Genomic DNA, 18,716 nt, shown 5'->3' on the forward strand with positions numbered 1-18,716 from the left:
GATGCCAGCCAGCTAACCAAAAATATCCTCCCGTGAATTTGAGCTTGCACTTGTAAATGAAGTTAATACACTGGTTCGGTATGTAAGAACATATCCTGTGTAGGATATCATTTAATTTTAACTAAAGTCTGTCTTGTAACTCATCCAGAAGAACTTCATTATAGGAGAGTCTCTGAAAATTCTTTCCAGTAACATTTTAATGGAATGCCTGCCATATACAGGTCCTGATAGATGAAAAGGGAAATTAGACATGGGACCTGGCCTCAGTCTTCAAGTTTTCTGAAAATGATATTATAGGGAGGTTACAGTGTGGGTAGACATACTGATTGTTTTGATAGCATGTGATTTTTTTATATATTTCAAATCAATTATTTAAATTTTTCCTGAAAAATTTCATTATATAGAAATAATTTATATAGAGTAAGAAGTATTTTCTCTCCATCACCTTCTAGACTCTTCTCTGTATATAGAGATGAGCTTGCATACTTCATAGGCATCAAAAATGATTAATAAGGAGATTTTGTGAAATTTTAAACTTATTTACCACTAATAGAAATTCCATGTCAAATAGTAGGGCAGTTCTGAAAATAGTTGAGTTTCTGAGGATTAATTTTCAATCCCTAGTAAAGTTTAGCAAACATTGTAAGAGGAAATCTCTAGTGTCAGTATCTGGTAACAAATGCTATCTATACCTACTTTATATTTATAAAAGCTGATATAAACATAAAATTTCTCAACACATATTCTGTAGTGATTAGAACATTCTGTCATGGACTTAAAGAATTGGACATGCGTAACAGTTCATAAATGGTGTTGCTTTTTCTTTTTCACAGTCACTTTTGGAATATGCACTGTGTGAGCCTTCATTGCAACCCTTGGGCTTTATTTACCTGGGCTTGTGCTGGTCAGATGGTGTGGACGTTAATCCTTGAGTGCCAGCAATGCTCAGAAAATGAGGTTGTAAAGAGTGATTTCAAATAGTTTGGAATCCATTCCAAAAATTACTTAATGGCTTCCGTTTAGTTCTGTTACATGCTACGTGTCATAATCCAGTCAATACTCTAAAAGTAGTTTCCTTATTCTTTTTCCCCTTCCTCTTTAGAGTATAAATAAAATATGTTGAAAGTCTCAGATGAGCTCTGCTTTTAACCGAACTGCTTATTGAATTATAGAAATGTAAACAATGAAAGTATCTTAGTGGTCATATAATCCAAGATGTCATTTTACAGGTTAAAAAAACTAAGACCCAGAGAGGTTCAGACACTTGTCCAAGCTCGTGAGGTGAATCCCTGTAAGGCCTGGGCTCAGCCCTCTGGGTTCCTCACTGCAGGTTTCCTGCTCCTTCTGTTGCACATCTGGCAGAGAACGTTGTCAGACAGCACGGAGGGCAGTGGGCAGGGCTAGGGGTTGTGTCCCCAAGTTCACTGAGGATTTATCCTGTGTCCCATAGGCTATGCATTCAGTGAAGATGGTGAATATTTTGCCTATGGTCTGAGTGCCAGCGGCTCAGACTGGGTGACGATCAAGTTCATGAAAGTTGATGGTGCCAAAGAGCTTCCAGATGTGCTTGAGAGAGTCAAGTTCAGCTGTATGGCATGGACCCATGATGGGAAGGGGATGTTCTACAACTCATATCCCCAACAGGATGGAAAAAGTGATGGTAAGTTAAGGTATCAGGTGAAGCACCTTTTTCGTGAACTAGAAGTGTGACTTCATATGACTTTAAAAGCTAAACCTACATAGAAGTTGTTTGGTGTAGAGCCCAGTTTCCTCAAAGGATGTTGTATCAGTTGGGTAACAGACTGCCCCAAAACTTAGTGGCTCAGAATAATAACCATGTTTGGGTTTTTTTGTTTGTTTGTTTGTTTGTTTGTTTTTGCTTGTGAGCCTGTGAGTTGGCCAGGCAGTTCTGCTGGATTAGCTGAGTTCTGTCATGTTTCCATGTTCGGCTGTGGATCAGTTGGCTGATCTCGGCTTGGCTGTTTCCCGTGTCGGGGCCTGGGTTCTGATCTATGTGGTCTCTCATCCTCCAGCAAGCTAGCCACTTGGTTTGCATGGCAGCTCAGCAGGATTCCAAGAGGGAGAGCCAAAAGGCACAAGCCTCTTTGGTGCCTAGGTTTGCTACTGGCACTGCATCATGTTGCTGCATTCTGTTGGCCAAAGCAAGTCATGGGGCCCGCAGCCCCAGTTCAAGGGGTGGAGAAACAGATATAAGGACCCATGACAAACGGAGCCATTATTGCAATCAGTCCTTTACAGATGTGTTATATCTCCCAAGGAGTCATGGAGAAGATGGATCTTTTTTGTTTTCTACAAAACCAATTTATTTAATGACGTTGAGTGATTATGAAATTTTCCTACTGTGGTGATCGTATCTCTTCCTCTGATCAGAAGTTATGGGTCACCTGGTTGATGTATCGTGACATTTTCCTCCTTGTTAACTTGCAGGACATACCTTTGTTCTTCTTTTCACTTGCACAAAGATCCTATTGTGTTCAAGTAGTCTCTTTTCTTTCCCCCTTTACTCTTCATCTTCCCAGATAGAAAGGGCCAGGTACCTTGAACCTTGCTGATATAAGCTTTCAACACCACCTACTTCATGCTTTACCATCTCTGGCATGTAGTGTTTTCCTGTTGTCTTGGTTGGTCTTTACAGGTGGGAGACCAAAAAAGTATTTCACTGGCCATTTCTTGTTAGAGAACAATGTTATTTGTGAAAAACATGAAAATTATTATTTAGGCTCAGCTTTCAGTGGCAAAAATAGTGAAGATTAGTTATTGTGATTGATTTCAGAAAGGTACCATCTCTTGCCAGCTGTAATTTGCTGCCCTCTTGTCACGAGGACCTCAACGGCCACTCAGGTTGTGTGATGGAGGGACTTACAATGAGGCTCAACAATTCTGACCATGTGCTTCCTGGGAAAGCTATGGAAAGTCACCAAGTTCTGTACAACTTTCTTTTATATTATGGTATTACCTTTTTCATTGTCCTGAAAGCTTGGTGCCTTTTCATAATGAAAAAAAGAATACTTCAGTCTCACAGCAGCCTCCAAAGCCAGCAGATACGTGTGAATTACTTCCAGAGTGATGCCCAACCAAAACTTAAAAAGACAAAAAAAAAGTCTTTACCTTCTAGAGCATTTTTAGGTTCACAGCAGAACTGAGGAGGAAGTGCAGAGATTTCCCGTACCTCCCCTGTCCCCACATGCAGAGCCTCCCCTATTATCAACATCCCTCTCCAGACGAGGTAAGATTGATGAGCCTCCATTGACACATCATACTCTCCCAGAGTCCAGGGTTTACATGACAGCTCACTCTTCATGTTGTATATTCCGTAGGTTTAGACAAATGTAAAATGTGATTGATTAATCATATGTATGCTACTTGATATCTATCTACCATTGTAGTGTCAGTTTTACCGGCCTCATAATGCTGTATTCCACCTATTCACCTCCCTCTCCACTGGCCTCTGGCAACCACTCATCTTCTTTCTTTTTTTAATGTTTATGTATTTATTTTGAGAGAGGGAGAGAGAGAGAGCAAGTGAGCAAGTGGAGAAGGGGCAGAGAGGAAGAGAGAGAGAATCCCAAACAGGCTCTGCGCTATCAGCACAAAGCCAGAGGCCAGGCTCGACCCCATGACCATGAGACCATGACTGAGCCAAAATCAAGAGCCAGACACCCACCGAGTGAGCCACCCAGGCGCCCCAACCACTAATCTTTCTACTGTCTCCATAGCTTTGCCTTGTCCAGAATGTCACATAGTTGGAATCGTACACTATGTAGCCTTTTTAGATTGGCTTCTTTCACTTGGTAATATGCATTTAAGTTGCCTCCATGTCTTTTCATAGCTTGATAATTAATTTCTTTTTAGCACTGGATGGTATTCCACTGTCTGAATGTAACACAGTTTATCCATTCACCTATTGAAGGGTATCTTGGTACCTTCCAAGTTTGGGCAGTTACAAATAAAGCTGCTATAAACATCTGTGTGCAGGTTTTGTGTGGACATAAATTTTCAACTACTTTGAGTAAATACCAAAGAGTGATTGCTGGATTGTATTGGAAGAATATGTTTAGTTTTGTAAGAAACTGTGAAACTGTCTTCCAAAGTGGCTGCACTAGTTTGCATTCCCCCAGCAATGAATCAGAGTTCCTGTTTTTCCACATCCTCACCAGCATTTGGTGTTGCTATTGTTATGGATTTTGTCTGTTCTGGGCGGAGGCGTGTGGAGTATAGTTGTATATTATTGTGTGAATTTGCATTTCCTTGGTGACCTATGATGTGGACCATCTTTTGATATGCTTCTTTGCTATCTGCATACCTTCTTTTTTTTTTTTTTTAACTTTTTTAATGTTTATTTTTGAGAGAGGGAGAGAGACCATGTGCAAGCGGGGAAGGGGCAGAGAGAGAGGGAGACACAGAATCCAAAGCAGGTTCCAGGCTCTGAGCTGTCAGCACAGAGCCCGACGTGGGGCTCAAACCCACAAACTGTTAGATTGTGTCCTCAGCCGAAGTCGGATTCTTAACTGACTGAGCCACCCAGGCGCCCTCGCATATCTTCTTTAGTGAGGTTTGTGTTAAGATCTTTGGCCCATTTTTTTGATAGGATTGTTTCTTTTCTTATTTTTGAGTTTCAAGAGTTCTGTGTGAATTTTGGGTAATAGTCCTTTTACCAGATGTGTGTTTCACAGATATTTTCTCCCATCTGTGACATGTCTTACTCTCTTGACAGCGTCTTTTACAGAGTAGAAATTTTTTATTTTATTTTAATGAAATCCAGCTTATTGGTTCTTTCTTTCATGGATGGTACCTTTGGCATAGTATCTAAAAAGTCCTTGCCAAACCAGAGGTCGTCTAGATTTTCTTCTATGTTATCTTTTAGGGGTTTTATAGTTCTGCATTTATGTTTAGATTTGTGATCCAACTTGAATTCTCTCTTGTGAAGGGTGTGAGGTCTGTGTCTGGATTCATTTTTTCCACATAGATGTCTAGTTGTTCCAGCACCATCTGTTGAGAAGGCCATCTTTGCTCCATTGTGTTACCTTGGCTCCTTGGTCAAAGATCAGTTGACTGTATTTATGTAGGTCTGTTTCTAGGCTCTTTACTCTGTTCCATTGATTTATCTGTTCTTTGGCCAGTACCACACTGTTTCGATTATTTACAGTAAATCTTGAAGTCAGGTAGTGTCAGCCTCCAACTTTGTTCTTTGCCTTCAATACTGTGTTGGCCGTTCTGGGTTTTTTGCCTCTCCGCATGAACTTAAGGACCAACTCATCGGTATCCACAAAATAACTTGCTGGGACTTTTATTGGAATTAAATTGAATCTGTAGGTCAAGTGAGGAAGAATTGACATGACAGTATTCCTATCCATAAACATGGATCATCTCTCCCTTTATTTAGTTCTTTTTTGATTTCTTTTATCAGTTTTGTAGTGTTTCTCATATAAGTCTTAATACATATTTTGTTAGATTTGTACTTAAGCATTTTATTTTAGGGGGTATTAATGTAAATGGTAATGTGTTTAAAAAAATTTTTTTGTTGAGGTATAATTGACATATTTTATGTATACAACCTAATGATTCAATATTTGTATATATTATGAAATGATGATCATTTAAATCTAGTTAACATGTATCACATCACCATACATAATTATAAAATTCTGTTTCTTGTGATGGGAACTTTTCTTTTTTTTTTTAAGTTTATTTATTTATTTTGAGAGAGACAGAGACAGCATGAGCAGAGAAGGGAGACTGAGGGAGAGAGAGAAGCCCAAGCAGGCTCGCACTGCCAGCCCAGAGCCCGATGGGGGCCTGACTCACGAAACCTGAGATCGTGACCTGAGCCAAAACCGAGAGTCAGATGCTTAACCAACTGAGCCACCCAGGCACCCTGTGATGAGAACTTTAACCTGTCCTCTCTTAGCAACTTTTAAATATACAATACAGTATTACTATTACTAACTATGGTCCCATGGTGTGTATTACGTCCCTAATGGTATTGTGTTTTTAACTTCAAATTCCACTATTCATTCTTGGTGTATAAGAAAGCAATTAAGTTTTACATGTTAACTTTGTATCCTGTGACCAGATAAGTAAGTTTTTAAATATTTCTAGCATTGTACAATACCAGTGGAATAGATTTTCTTAAAATTGTCAACTGCCACTTCAGTGTATACATTTTTAACTTCTTCAGGTACAGAGACATCCACCAATCTCCACCAAAAACTCTGTTACCACGTGTTGGGGACTGATCAGTCAGAAGATATTTTGTGTGCTGAGTTTCCTGATGAGCCCAAATGGATGGGTGGAGCTGAGGTATTGTGCTACTGTGAAATTGCCCCACAAAAATGATGTCACATGAATTGTGTATATAAATATTCTTGTGTGATCCTTATGGATAAGTCCTGTGAGTGAATATTCTCTTAAAAATATCAGTATTCAAACTGACTTTTAGTTTTGAAAGTGATAAACCTTTTAACTGCAACCTCCACAGAAAACTTTAATACCATACCTGCTTATGGTGGAAAATGTAATAGTACAGAATCAGAATCGCATAAAGCAAAACACAAACATTTTGAAATTCGGAATCTTATTTCTCAGAGGCGAGGAGAATATCCTTCCAAACATTTTCTTTGTTTAAGTGAGAATGTGGGGAGCAAGAGTGTGTGTGTTTTCCTTTTTACACAGCTTGCCTCTTCATATTTTATTCACCTTTTACATTAAAATGTATATTTTTGGACATTTTCCCATCATATATATAGATAGTTCATGTATACCTTGGGGGTCTTGACCATAATCAACTGTACTGAAGTCTATGAAGTTACTGGCCTAGATTTTACTCTGTATGTTGAGAATCAACTATGGAAAAACTTAGAGGTGCTTGGAGTAAAATTGTAACTCTTGTTAGTTCATTTCTGGATACTGAGAAATATTTTTTAAATGAAAAAAAAACATTCTAAATGTTTTGATATAGGTGGGCTGTCGGCCCATTTTTAATGGGAGTGAGAAGTCCACTAGGAAGTCTTTAGCTCATGGAACCACTTACCTTTTTTGGTAAAAAAGGAACATTTTATATTTAAACTTCAGCCCATGGGTCTGATTGACTAGGGGGTAGAATAGGAATCCACAGTATTTGAGCTCATGTGTGCGTTGATACACCTTATTCCAAATGTCCTTACATTTATTTATTTTGTTTCCGTAGACCAGGGGTTGGCAAACTATTGCCTGCCTTCAGGCCAAACCTGGCCTCCTGCCAGCTTTTGTAAATAAAATTTTTGAGGAACACAGGGAACACAGCCACACCATTTCTTTACGTACTGTCTGTGGCTGCTTTCAGACTTCAGTAGCAGAGATGAGTAGCTGCCACAAAAGGCCCACGACCCACAAAGCTGGGAACACTTTCTGGCCCTTCATAGGAAAAAAAACACAAAACTTGTCAGACTTTAATGCAGTGTGTTAAAAGTGAATTTCTAGGACTTACATTCTCTGAGACTGTGTCCTTTTTTCATGCTTTTTTTTTCCTCACTTAAGTGCCGCCTCCCATGAGCTTTCCGTCTGTAGTTGCTGTTGTCATTTTTCTCACCTATTTGTTTTTAATGGCTTTTCTGACTCTATGTGGAGATTGCTTCTACTCTTCTTAGTTCAGCTTCTCCTCCTGCATAAGTCTTCTAGTTACTATGGATAATAGGTGTTTGTTTATAAAATAATACACATCTTTACTGTCATCCAGGTGTAACAATTAGGGAGATAAATATGCTGCCCCAAAACATTTTAATGTCAGTTCATGTGTTTCTTTTTACCTTTTGTGGGGGGGAAGGTATTGATGGGGAAAACTTAAAATAGTGTATTTTAATAATCAGTTTTATTCCCTCTGAATTCTTCATAAAATCAAAGACATACTCTTCTAGAGAAATTCTTATGCTTCAAAGCTAATAATTTCATTACAGCAGAACTGTTTTAATTAAAGTAATCTTATTTGGTTGATACAGTAACATGGGTACTGGAAATAAATGCCAGAATATTTATATGATTTAGCATAGTGGTCTAAAAGAAAACAAACTTCATAGTAAAATACACATGCAACTCAAGTTGCTTCGATCTCTCTTAGCATTTGGATGAAGCAGTTAGATTCTTTTTTTACTTTTTTTTTTAAAGTTTATTTATTTTGAGAGAGAGAGAGCGCAAGCAGGGGAGGGGCAGAGAGAGAATCCACACCATCAGCATGGAGCCCGATCTCACAAACTGTGAGATCATGACCTGAGCTGAGATCAAGCCTCAGACTTTTTACCAACTGAGCCACCCGGGTGCCCCAATTTTTTTTTTTTTTTACTTTAAAAAAAAATTGTGGTAAAATAGACATAACAAAATTTACTAGTTTAATCAATTTTTTAAAGTTTATTTATTTTTGAGAGAGAGAGAGAGAGACAGAACTCAAAGCAGACTCCAGGCTTTAAGCTGTCAGCACAGAGTCCGAGGCGGGGCTCGAACTCATGAACCACATGAGATCATGACCCGAGCTGAAGTCCGAGGCTCAACCGACTATGCCCCCATGCGACCCTAGTTTAATCATTTTTAAGCATAGAGTTACGTGGCATGAAGTACATTCACATCATTGTGCAACTATCACCAGCATCTGTCTCCAAAACTTTTTTCAGTTTGCAAAACTGAAACTGGGCCTGCTAAAGCAGTAACCCCCTGGCTTCCCAGCTTCCTGGCTCCCCGGCTCTCCCCGTCCCCTGCTGACCATCAGTCTACTTTCGGTCTATGTTGGACTACTCTAGGTGCCTCATATAAATGTCATCATACAGTATCTGTCCTCTTGTGACTTGGCTATTTGACCTAGCATAAAGTCCTCAGGTTCATCCATGTTGCAGCACGAGTCAGAATTTCCTTCCTTTTTATGGTGAATAATAATCCATTGTGTGTGCCCACCACATTTTATTTACTCATCTGTTGATGGGTGCTTGAGGCATTCCATAGCATTATTGTGAGTAATCCAGCTTTCAAGAAATACAGTGAAGATCTATCATCTGTGTATTCAACATATGTATATTCAGTTCTACTGGGCAAGTGACAAGAAAAGCAGATTTTAATAGTTGAGGTGATCCTTCTACCGTTCTTTAAAAAGATGTTCACTCTGTAAATTGTCTGATATAATCTTTACCAGAGCCTTGCGAAGGAGGTGATCATTCCATCGCATGGACGGAGTAAAATGCCTGCTAGAGGCATTAGCTTGCAAGCCTGTGGCTGGAACTGCCTGCTGAGTGTGTTAGACTCCACAGCCTGTGTCTTCCTAACCACACGTGCTTGCTTCTTTGGTCAAAAGGAAAGAGCTCTTGCAAAAACAGCAACAATAATTGTTGAAAGGATGGCAGTGACTGAAGGGATGCATCTCTACTGCACAGAGGTACTAAAGTTGTTAAAAAAAAAAAGAACTAAAGACCTATATGGTGAGTCCTAAGGAACTTGATGTTGATCAGAGCCTCAAAAGTGGATGATGCAGAGGAAGTCTATAAGAGAGCGAGCGGGGTTAGTAAACACAAGCTGGATGTGGTCTTCCTTGAAGCTGTACTGCAGCTGCCAGGGGAGTCTCGTTACAACAGGTGTCACCCTGCCACTTGCTAGCATTGGTTGCTTCATAACCATGCACCAGTGCATGTGCTGCATTGCTCTTTCACTTTTCATGGAGTTGCTTTTAGGATCGTCATTTTGAACCTTGTGTTTGGTTAATACCTCCAACACTGTCCCAGCATCTGAGCAGAGAGCTGGTGTTACGGTGATGGTGTGCTGTAACACAAAGTAGGAGGTTTTATTCTGGTCCTGTGTGCATAGCCCTGAGTACATCACTTCTCTCCAGATATGTTTCCTTCATTTCCTCCAGGGCTTTCTTAGCTCTGAAAGTCTGGGCTAGAGGATTTAGCACAACATCTCATAGATGCTGAGGCAGGCTTCCTGGGCGAGGTGGTAGCTGCTGGATGTGAGAGCAGTTTGGGCATTGTGGGTACGGTTGGAGGGCCCTCTGGGGTGAGTGGCTGAGTGTGTGGATGTGTGTGAATTTCTCTGGTGAGCTGCCATCCTTCTTTCCTTGGGCTGCTGCAGTCCAGGTTCACTGAGGACTTCCCTTTTATCCTTGATACTATCTCCTTATGACTCTTCCTTCACCGATAGCTCCTCTGCCTTCCTGCAGGAACAGGTCTTTCTTGCTTGAGCAGTCCATTACCTATAATCAGGAAGTGGCTTTAGTTTTTGCATCCTTGCCTGTGATAGCACCTCTCCTCAGGATGACTGACTTCTATCCAACAGAACCCGTAACTTTGTGGATGCTTTTGGGTATTAGAACTGTTTGTAGTCCAAAGCAGGCTCTCCAGCTGACATGCTTCTTCCCCCTCCTTCCAGTTTGGTGAGCACATGGAGGATGGGGGGAGGGACTACTCAACCCCCAGCTTGGTGTTTTTTTTTTTTTTTTCACATTAAGACTTTATTAAAGGTAGCCCCAAACTAGCATAGCCCAAATATCCATCATCAAGTGCATGAATGAACTAATTGTGGTACATCTCTATGATGGCATACTACTCAGCAGTAAAAAGGAGCAAACTATTGATACACTTAACAGTAGGGATGAATCTCAGTTATGCTCAGTGAAAGAAGCCAGAAAAGAGTACACGGTGTTGGATTCCATTTGTAGAACACTCTAGAAAATGCAGACTAGTCTATAATGGCACAAAACAGTCAGTGGTTGCTTGGGGATGGGGGTGGGGAATTGGAGGGAGGGAATATGAAGGGGCAGAGGGAAACTTTGGAGGACGATCACACTGGAACATCGGAATTGATGTTGTGCAGGTGAGGCCATTCCCAGCAATGACGGTGACTCCAGGTATCTCAACTCAGTTATTCATCATGGATTAGTTTCTCCAGCGGCCATGCAAGGAGGAGGAATCAGAGGAGGGGAAGGGGATTTCTGCTTCTCTGGAGCTGTTTGCCAGCATCTCCTTGCCACAGTCTACTTGCAGTCATGATGGGTGTCTTGGTGCCGCCTCCCTCATGGCATCCTTTTGTAGTGAGATCCCCTCAATTCTGTGATGTGGACGATAAACTCTCTGGCTCACATTTGTGTTGCCTCCCAAGGCTTCTGCTCCTAGCAGGGTTCCCTTGGGATTGCGCCTGTCTGCAGCTCCCCTCTTCCATCCTTATTCGGCAGAGACCTTTCAAGATGTCTGGAGGCCAGCTACCTTCCCGGTGCCTCTCATTCCAGGGAAAGTGACATCCAGGGCTTGCCCCATCCTGGAAGGTGGGTGGTGGTCACCACTGTTCTTTCTCCTCACCTGCCAGCCAAGGCCCTCTGGCCCTCAGTCCCCTCAGCTCCCTCATTCCCTTGGGGGTAATGTGAAACCTGTCTAGCATTTGCCTTCAAGGGACAGTGGTGTCAATTATTTAACATAGACTGTGAGGCTTTAGTTGGAAGGCAGGGTCGTGGGACAATAGAAATTGTCATGTTTTAGAAGATTCTACCGGATCAGGAAAAAATTACTTTATTTTATTTTAAAGATTCGCAGAGCATTTGGGGGAACAAGGAAATCAAGTATTTTGAGGCACTTTTCCCAGCAGAGGGTGCTCTAGATGAAGATTCTGAAAATGTATCCGGTACCTTTAGGAAGGATTAAGGAGAAAATGCCCAGCCTCTTTGTGACCATCTAGCTGAATTCTATATTGAGAACCTAATTCTGTCATAGCTAATTCTTGAAAAAAAAAAGTTTCTTTTCACAAAGGTAATCCTAATCTTAATGTTTATCACATATCCCTATTGCCATTTTTATATGTTCACTTGTGATCCCTAATAATTCAAATATGTGTCTATTTGTGTGGACATTTATATATTGTACGTACATTATACACGTATTATAAATGTACGTATATGTTGCACTATTTTATATATACACATGTTATACTACATTAACATGTAAAATCACTGCCTGATGCTTGACCCTGTGGGCACAAAGCCAACATTAATTTCCTCACCCTCCCTCCCCCTGCTGAGGTCTAGGCACATGAAGACCCTCGAGGCCCGGTGTGCATCTAGCTCTGCCTGATGAAGCCTACACAGTAATGTCCAGTTGTCCCTCAGGGAATGCTGCCTCACCTGCCCCGTCCTCGTTGGGTCGTTTGGACTTGGAGCAGCAGTTGTCCAGCAGCTTTCTTCCTGGTCAGCCCAGTTCCTGCATTCATTCCCTAGATGCCCAATAAGCCGTTGCCTTGGGTGCAGCACTGTGCCAGGGCCAGGCAGTGCTCGGGAGCAGAGACGGGCATGCTCAGGCCTTTTGGAACATGTTTTTGTTATAGGAAACCATTACGTATAAACATTTTTAAACATTACTAAGGGGCTTAGGGGCTCATGACAATTCCCACCATGTTCAGTTTGTGTGTCATTTTTAAGGGACTGTTGTCCTCTTGACCTTAACTTCAGTAATTGAGCTGGAGGCTGTCAGAGTGTGTCATTAGTGAGCCTTCATTTCCTTGTGCTGTACCAGAGAGCCATGTACTCTCTACTAGCTCCCAGAGACTGATGATTCTCTCTGTTCATCACGGGAGTGGCTGAGTGGTTGTCTTTATATCAGTCCTGGGGTGGATTCCTAACCAGACTTGGCATGTCCCCGGCTCATCACCTGTGTCCTCTCTTTCATCAGCACTGCATGGCGTGATAATATCCATCATGCTGATTAGCGTGCGGGAAAATCCCAGCAGCATGGTTGGGAAGAAAAGTCAGGAAACCACACAAAAGACCTGAATGTGAGTAAAAAGCTAGAAAGCGGTGCTACTCTATGTACATGAACTAGCTCCTGACTGGAGTTAGTTGGTTTATGTAGTAAGGGTTGGATTTGCTGATCAGTCACTTCTCACCTGACCCCTCTTGATCAGTAAGGGAGAAAAGAAAACAAACGGCACATTCTTAAGTAATCAAGCTTCTCTGCCAGACAAACAACCAGGTAGATTGGAAACAGTGGCAGCTACATCATGTCAAGACCCACATTGCTCATTTTACTTTGAATGCGTTTTCTTTTCCTAGAGTTCTCTGTCACATCTGTTTGTGGCGTATTGAGGAACACATCGGATAGTATTTGGGTCGATTTCTGTTATTCCCCCATTGCTGTAGTACCACATTGTATTGGGAGAGCTGCGAAATCTGGTTTAATGACTGCCTGTTGAAAATGTTTTTGTTAACACATACCACATGAGCTTAAGACTATTCCTGTTGTTCTGTACGAATCTGTCTCCTATTTTTCTTACAAATCCCTAGTCAGTTCCCTAAGTGAAAAGACATCCATAAATGTAGATGATAGTTTGGCCTTTAAAAGTTTTCATAGATTAAGTTTTGGAAACATACTTAATATTAAAGAGATGATGTTATGATTCACAACTATTATGAGAGGAATCCAAAGGAGACTGTGAAATAAAATTGATAAATTTTTCCTGCTCTGAAGGCACATGATTAACTCTCAAGGCTATTAAAATCCATTTTCACTCCTTTTGTTAACTTTCCAGACAATTTTAAGTCTCACTGCTTTTTAGCATACTTTTTTTATATACACAATTCTTTTATCATAATACATAAAAAAGAATACTTTCCCCAGTTTGAAAAGGTGCATGTAGATTCAAAATATGAAAAAAAACCTTTCTTTACTTCCTGGGTTCTAAATGGAAATTATTATATGTAGCAAAGAAATTTCATGTCTGTGGAGATTCGGTTATTAACACAAGACCACATGACTGGAGCTCAGTAGCTCTAGCATAAGATCGTTCATGAGTCGTTCTTTGAAAATGGTAATTTGTTTGATGAAAGTCCACTTATTCTCTCCCTATATATAAATGTCAGCTCTGTGTCCTCTCATTTTGAAAGACAACTTTGTAGATAAATGATTAGGAGTTTAAAACATTAATAAGTGATCTTCTGTCCATTTTCTCCTAACATGAGATGAAGAAAAGCTAGTTGATTCAGGTCATTTGGAAAGCCCAGCTGTTCTTATTGTATAGTATTGAGACTGAGAATAGCCAAATCCAGTGACTTTAACATTTTTATGATGCTGTTAAGAATAATACATAATAATACAGGTTTATTGCTTAAAATAAAGTATAAGCATCCCGTTCTCTGGAGAAACTATTATTGTCATATAACTTCTGTTTCACACTCCCCCTTTTTTTTTTTTTAATGGTTATTTTTATTTTTGAGAGAGACAGAGCTATGAATGGGGGAGGGACAGAGAGAGAGGGGGACACAGAATCTAAAGCAGCCTCCAGGCTCTGAGCTCTGAGCTGTCAGCTGTCAGCACAGAGCCTGACGCGGGGCTTGAACTCACAAACTGTGAGATCATGACCTGAGCTGAAGCCGGACACTCAACCGACTGAGCCACCCAGACGCCCCATCACACTCCTTTCTATAAATGAATGGATGGTGAAGCTGCTGACATCTTGTAAATATGGAGCAGCCTGACCCAGACCCTGTTCTGAGTGGATTACCATCACACCTACACTAGGCATTCTTATTTGGGACTAGATTCCCCCGAGGTATATTTCTCTAAATTCTGTGATGTTAATGGCTCCTGGGTTTGTGGAAGTTACATTCCTGAATGTGCTGAGTCACGTGAGTTTTGTGTTTGTTGGAGCAGCATATAACATAACAGAATAAAATAATAAAATACATACTCCATCTTATAGTTTGAATGGTGTCTGTCAAGAGTTTCCTTGGTAAATACTATCTCCGTGTAGCTTAACACCACAATATACACAATTAAAATTTCTTCGTGAATGTGGCTTCTTTAATGAAAGTATAGTCTGAAAACCCCATACCTTATGCCATTTTGGTAAATATCAGTGAGTATGGCAGTTGTTACTGGGTACCCTCTTCAAAAACAGAAGCCCACAGGGGCGCCTGGGTGGCGCAGTCGGTTAAGCGTCCGACTTCAGCCAGGTCACGATCTCGCGGTCCGTGGGTTCGAGCCCCGCGTCAGGCTCTGGGCTGATGGCTCGGAGCCTGGAGCCTGTTTCCGATTCTGTGTCTCCCTCTCTCTCTGCCCCTCCCCCGTTCATGCTCTGTCTCTCTCTGTCCCAAAAATAAATAAACGTTGGAGAAAAAAAAAAAAAAAAAGAAATATTTAAAAAAAAAAAAAAAAAAAAGAAGCCCACACTTAACAAAGGTTTTCTCCAGTTAGCATAAAATATGCCAAAATGAGAAACCACAGAAGTTAGAAGGGAACACTTCTTTCCACGCTCCTGTGACCTCCTTGTTTGGGAATTTTCCTGGATCAGGGCTGCCTCCGGGCTAGATCTGAGGGGGGTTGGGAGTTCTCAACCTAGTTGATTCACAGCCCTGCGCTGCATTCTTAGGTGAGCACCTTATCAGGGATCAGCTTGATAATCTGGTTCTGCATCTGCTGACTCGTTTCATTTCTAGCTGATGAACTGGGAGAAATGCACTGCTTGTTGCCTCTGCCTGGGGAGTGCGTGGAAGCACAGCAGTTGTGGGCTGTGCTAGTTTACACACCGTGTGTGTACAGGGTGTTGTGGTGCCTTGCATGCTGCCACAGGTCAGGTTCCTGGGGAAGCAGACTCGGAAGTTGAAAGGGAGTGCTTTGGAAATCTCCGCCTGTGCTGGGGAAGTGAGAGCAGAAGAGGAGGGGCTGAACTGTGTGCAGTCATTACAAAGACCTCAGCCAGTTCTGCAGGGAGCTCTCCAGTTGGGTTGGCCTTCGGCATTTTCCTGACTGGGGGCTGAGGGGTCTGGGCTTTCATACCCTTGCATTAATCAGTCATTGCCTGTGGGAAGAACCCGAAAGAATTCGATCTTGGGAAAGGTGGTTCTCTCCGACCGGAGGACAGGCCTAGAGGTTCTTAGCTGAGCATCCCAGCACCCAGCAGACCACGGCATCCACTGCACATGCTGATGTCCATTGGCAGGATGTGCACTTGAGAATGAGTTTATGTTGCTCCTGTCAAGTACTGCTCTGTGAGCCAGATAGCTATACCAATGAGGCGGTTGTAAGAGGGTAAAATTCAAGCAACCATTTTGAGGGGAATTCTATTTCTCTTTTAAGAGAGAAATCTTCTCTTTTGGGGGCCATCCCACCCCCATATCCTCCTCAGATCTCATTCTTTCTCCAGCTTCCCCCCCTGTTAGCTGCATTCTCTGCACTCCCGCCACACTTTGCACTTCATGCTATCAGTGCTCCTACCTGAGCATGAGCTCTTGAAGGCCCTGTTGATCTGTGTGTTTCAGAACTTGGTCAGCAGCGGCAGACTCTCAGTAGATATTAGGAGAATAAACAGCCTCAGCTCTGACTCCCTGAATACTGGATGGCTGTGTTGGTGGCATGTTAGTTAAATCGTGTCTTTGGGAAAGGGGATGGCAAGTTGTTGGGCACCTCAACTCCTGTGAAAACCGACCACTGTGGTGACATTAGCCATCTCCAGTCCCACCCACCCAGGAGCAAGGGGTGGTGGCTGGGTTGGCTTTTGCATTTGTTTCTGTCTGTTAAGGTTCTCCTGGTTATGGATAATGAAAAGCTACATGATAAAGAATGGTTATTTATGGGGGCACCTGGGTGGCTCAGTTGGTTAAGCATCTGACTTTAGCGCAGCTCATGATCTTGCAGTCTTGCACTGTGCTGACAGCTCGGAGCCTGGAGCCTGCTTTGGATTCTGTGTCTCCCTTTCTCTCTGTCCCTCTCCTGCTTGTGCTCTCTCTGTCTCTCAAAAATAAACAGACGTTAGGGACGCCTGGGTGGCGCAGTCGGTTAAGCGTCCGACTTCAGCCAGGTCACGATCTCGCGGTCCGTGAGTTCGAGCCCCGCGTCGGGCTCTGGGCTGATGGCTCAGAGCCTGGAGCCTGTTTCCGATTCTGTGTCTCCCTCTCTCTCTGCCCCTCCCCCGTTCATGCTCTGTCTCTCTCTGTCCCAAAAATAAATAAACGTTGAAAAAAAAAAAATTAAAAAAAAAAAACAGACGTTAAAAATAATTTAAAGAAAGAATGATAGCTTTCATCCCTGTTGGTATTGTATGGAATGCAGTTAGTTACTGGATTTAATATCCACAAATGTAAATACTTGATTTACAGTGATTCTTTGAATTTTTTTGTTAATTAATTTTTATTTGTATAAAAGGTAGATTTTCATGAAGTAAGATCATTTTGACTTAAGGAAAATTAGTTTGAAACAGTATAGACATAAAGTAGAAGGAAGCTGTGGAAGGCACAGAATTAAGAATTATGTATTTCATAATTGGCCACACTGGCGTTATCCCAGCCTCGTTGCAACAAGTCAGTGTTTTTGAATCAGATTGCTTCCAGAGAACACAGTACTCTTGCTGGTATCATTATCTAAAGAAAAAAAAAAACGGTATTTTGTGAACTGGAATTTGTAGTGTTTCGTGAAGGCCAGATCGGGCCCTTGACTCACCTGCTTTTCTGTTTTCTTTTTATGTGGATCTCAGAAAAGTTACTTTTTTTCTGTTGAGATTTAAGTGTCCTCCTCATCAATAGTATTTTTCTCTTTTCCTCCCAGTGAGCTCCAAAATACATTTTTTAAATTGCCTTGTAGTCTGAATGTGAAGCCGTGGTTAAACATGCATTGCGACAATTTTAGTGGATCAAGGTGTATTTCTAATCTATATATTTTGGGGCAACAATGACACGTATTTTGAAATCTGTCATTTTGAAATGACACTGATTTTGAAATCTGAGACCTTGAGCATTTGAAAATTCAGAGTTTCCAGTTTAGCAGATTTGTTTAGTGGCTATGGAACATCACTGGACTGTGACGAAGAGAGTTATGGTGAAAAAGAGAGACTTAACTGGCATCCCAACAGCAATGTACCTTGGGGTTTCCTGCCTTAGATTAAATATAAACTGCTACAATATTTAGTTCAGCCAGAAATCCTGAGAAAACCTCATTAGATGTGCTTGAGACACAGCTTTCATCAGAGGTTTGGTGTGATTCTGGCAGTGAGTTTTACTGCCCTTTCTGTTGGCTGAATCACTACAACTCAGTTAACCACCATTTATGATTGCGATACTTTAAGCACTGAGCTATAAAAATTCTGTCCTGATTTAAAGGACAAGAGAACAAAAGTCTGAAGTATTAATGAGGCTGCTTTTCATTACATTTAATGAAGTTATGATATAAGGTTGCTTGATGGCATTGATATAGGACCATTTAAAAATAAGGTGGAACTTGGGGCATCCGGGTGGCTCAGTCGGTTAGGCATCCGACTTTGACTCAGGTCATGATCTCATGGTTTGTGGGTTCGAGCCCTGTATTGGGCTCTGTGCTGACAACTCAGAGCCTGGAGCCTGCTTCAGATTCTGTGTCTCCCTCTCTCTCTGCCCCACCCCTGCTTGTGCTCTCTCTCTGTCTTTCGAAAATGAGTAAACATTAAAAAAATAACATTAAAAATAAAAATAAGGTAGAACTAAAATTCTAGTCATGAGTTCATTCACTATGTATATGAAAAGCTTAAGGAAAGTATGTAAAAACCTAGAAATAGGTTATATAACTCCCAAAGTCAAAGAAGGGACAACGTTCATAAATTTGTATTAGGGGCGATTGGGTAGCTTAGTTAAGTGTCCGACTCTTGATTTCAGCTCAGATCATGATCTCATGGTCATGAGATTGAGCCCAGTATTGGGCTCTGTGCTGGGCATGGAGCCTGTTTAAGACTTTTTCTCC

General features: G+C 41.5%; 1 protein-coding gene across 1 annotated transcript in view; it reads left to right on the plus strand.

Moving 5' to 3' along the window:
* Positions 1 to 18,716, plus strand: part of PREP (prolyl endopeptidase) — a 120,502-nt gene that overhangs the window by 27,381 nt on the left and 74,405 nt on the right. Inside the window, exons 5-6 of the mRNA XM_047102400.1 lie at positions 1,451 to 1,660; positions 6,200 to 6,321. Of these exons, the coding sequence (XP_046958356.1) occupies positions 1,451 to 1,660; positions 6,200 to 6,321 (332 nt within the window). The remainder of the gene's footprint in view (positions 1 to 1,450; positions 1,661 to 6,199; positions 6,322 to 18,716) is intronic.

This window comes from Lynx rufus, unplaced genomic scaffold (assembly GCF_022079265.1).
Source record: "Lynx rufus isolate CCGP_SWC_20201006 ecotype Redwood Valley unplaced genomic scaffold, mLynRuf1.p SCAF_6, whole genome shotgun sequence".
Taxonomy (NCBI): domain Eukaryota; kingdom Metazoa; phylum Chordata; class Mammalia; order Carnivora; family Felidae; genus Lynx; species Lynx rufus.